The sequence below is a fragment of the Tupaia chinensis genome, unplaced genomic scaffold, assembly GCF_000334495.1.
Source record: "Tupaia chinensis unplaced genomic scaffold, TupChi_1.0 Scaffold000098_1, whole genome shotgun sequence".
Lineage (NCBI taxonomy): Eukaryota > Metazoa > Chordata > Mammalia > Scandentia > Tupaiidae > Tupaia > Tupaia belangeri.
Genome location: NW_006159560.1, coordinates 992,955 through 996,068, shown reverse-complemented (window position 1 = coordinate 996,068; position 3,114 = coordinate 992,955). Strand labels below are relative to the sequence as shown.

The following is a 3,114-nucleotide window of genomic DNA, read 5'->3' as shown; positions in this document are numbered from 1 at the left end:
ACAGAAAAACAAATTGGCTTCTTTTACGATGGCAAAGAAGGGTAATTATGACTGTCATAAAAACACACTGAGCAGCTGGATATGGTTAACAAAAGAACCATTATATGGTTCTCACAAAAACTGGCATTTGATACCTTCCCATTTCCTAGAGATTAGAAAGTCTTCCCAACTGTGGTAGATACCTACAGAGACTGCTTTCTCCTAATCGCGGTTGCGTACCATCAGGTTTTCACAGCCAATTGGATCATCTGTATTTTGGGAACAATTCCCATATACTATTATGTGGGATTTGTACATACTGATTTATATATCCTCAGAACTGTACATTATCATTTTGTAAAAAGTAATTTTTCAGTTCTCAAAAATCTATATATTTTGAACTCTTAAAAAAAAAAAAAAACCCAAAAACAGTGTGGGGCCAACAGATGGTATAGTGGTTAAGAAGTTGGACTCCCATGTGGCCAACTGTGGTTTGAGTTCTGGACCCACCGGCTTGAAACTCACACAGGGCATGTGTTGTGTATGCGCCCAAAATCCTAAGAGGAGAATGGGAGAGAAGGGATTACAGCAGGATCATCCCCCCTTGGGGTGATTTCTTGGTTTTTGTCTCTCTGTCTCTCTCTGTGTCTCCGACAAGCACATGCACCCTACAGCAAAAATCTCAAAAAAAAAAAAAAAAAAGCCAGTGTCAGTAGATTCTTTCCACAAATGTGCATCTGTTTAGAAATTATAAAAAAAAGCATAACAAATAACTCTGCAGTTTATGAAGGCTAATTAATTAGGTACTTACTCATTAAAGACTAGGTCTGGCGCAAAATAGAGAAATTGGCTGTTGGTATGTTTGTACGATCTCCAGCTCAAGGCAAATGATGACAGACACATCCAAGAATACTGGATTAGGGTAATTTGGTCCTCAAGAGGCAAGTTTTTAAATCCTGAAGAACAGAACAATTAATCACAGAAAAACACTTAGCATTTAAGCACATTCCAGGAAGACGCTTTTAAGCCAACCCCTAATAGTCACCTTTCTCTAATAGACTCCAATTGACAGTCACTCACAAGCACCCACCACAGGCCTGGCTCTGTTCAATGCTTACGTTTAAATTCACCCTAAATTCTCAATGAGTGTCATTGTGGATGGCCACCAAAAACCCTTGGATAGACTGAAAGAATCTGCATTAACCTGTAAAACTTGCTTCATCCCATTTACAATGAACACTATGATAAAGCGTAACTTAGTAACCATTAATGTCTGCATATTGTGAGTTTGCAATGCTTAAAAAATATTATTCCTTTGGGGACCAACAGATGGCATGGTCGTTAAGGTGCTGGAATTCCCACGTGGCCGACGGTGGTTCAAGTCCTGGACCTGGCGGCTTGCTTTCTCACTCGTCCTCTCTGTCTTTCTCTGGCAAAATTCATGTGAAGATAATAATAAATGAATAAAATAATTCTTTAAAAAATTATTCCTTGTTTCCCATCATCTGGGGCCATACCAGACTCGGACAAAGTTCTGAGGCATAACAAGCAGCCTTGGGCTCTGCCCTCCCTTCTCTGACACTCATCCTTTCAGGCCTGTGGAGATTTTCTTTCATTCCTTTTCTCACCCCCTAAATCCCCAGAGCCATCCTGTTATTTGCGAGTCTCACCTGGGCATCATTGCTTCAAAAAATCAGTCATAGGAGCATCCCCATATTTTTCTGATGGCCGCTGGTGGACCATGAGTAACCTAAGAAACTGCTCTAGCTTAACAAACTGCGACAATGTGATAAGATTTCCACATGAGGGGCCAGCGGGTGGTGTCATAGTTAAGATGCTGAACTCCCACATGGCCGACCATGGATCGAGTCCCAGACCTGGCAGCTAGAAAATCATAGTGGGTGTGCGTGCGTGCTCAAATCCCAGGAGGAGAATGGAGGAGAAGGGACTGTGGTGTGGCCATCCCCACTGGAGGGTGATTTCTCACTTTCTTTCTCACTGTCTCTCTCTGGGGAGTGCACATGACCTATGGCAAAATCCTAAAATTAAAAAAAGGAATTCCACATGATGCTTCCGTAGATCTAAATAGGATTTTACTGAGCAAAGAGCAAACCTTACAGCACAGAAACATAACTAAAGCAGGAGTTTCAAGGACAATTTAAAGGGGGATGAGGTGATTGTAGACAAGTCTTTGGGGTCTCTCCCCACTTACCTGGGAGGCCCTGGCTGACGTGCTGTACAATTACAGTAGCCCTGGTTCGGGGCTGCTACTCACATGCTCAGGTCACACTTTCCTTTTTTAAAACCATGACTCAGTTCGTGTATTCAAACATAACATAGTTTACCTGATTAATCTTTTCACCATTCAACTTTCCATTTCAATTATCAATGTAAAAAATGGAGGTGTTATCTTAGTAACAGGGTCTTGAACCCTACATTCTCAGAAGCGATGAGTATGTTAGCCACATTTTTTCCTACCTACCCTATCAATTTGATATCTTTAAAAATCAGATTTGGGGTCTCGCAGGTGGCATAGTGGTTAAGGCACTAGGACTCCCATATGGCCAGCTGCAGTTCGAGCCCTGGACCTGGTGGCTTAGAAATGACGCTGGGTGCATGTGTGTGCGTGCCCAAAATTCTGAGAGGAGAAGGGACTGTAGTGTGGCCATTTTCCCCCAGGAAGGTGATTTCTCACTTTCCTTTTCTCTGTCTTGTGCCAGCGAGCACATGTGTGTGCCCTATCGTAAAAATTAAAAAAAAAAAAAATCACATGTGCGGTGTAACAGAATTTAAACTCCGACTATCCTGCTGCCCTGCCGGGTTCAGTTCAGGACGCAGATGGGAAGGGAGAGGGTCCTACCTGGAAGAACCTTTGCCCACTTCACGACCTGAATCATCTGTTTGCCTGCCAAGCGGTTGAGCGTGGAGAGCAGGTTTTCGGCTGTGTCGGGTTTGGAGCTGTCATAGCCTGCGTACACGATTTCGGGTTCGATGTTTTCCAGGACCATCACCGGGGAAGGAGTGAGTGCTCGGGAGATGCTGGAGAGCTGCGGGACCAGCGCGGTGTTGACCGAGGGCTCCTTTGCAGGGGCGATGTACGTTGTCCCTTCCTCGGGGCTCTGGGGAGGTGGGGGC

At 44.0% G+C, this 3,114-nt stretch overlaps 1 protein-coding gene across 1 annotated transcript in view; it reads right to left on the bottom strand.

Annotated features, from left to right (window-relative positions):
• Positions 1 to 3,114, bottom strand: part of NR3C2 (nuclear receptor subfamily 3 group C member 2) — a 450,621-nt gene that overhangs the window by 63,879 nt on the left and 383,628 nt on the right. The window contains 2 exon segments of the mRNA XM_027769929.1: positions 791 to 935; positions 2,840 to 3,114. The exon segment at positions 2,840 to 3,114 is cut by the window's right edge and continues 14 nt beyond it. Coding sequence (XP_027625730.1) covers positions 791 to 935; positions 2,840 to 3,114 — 420 coding nt within the window.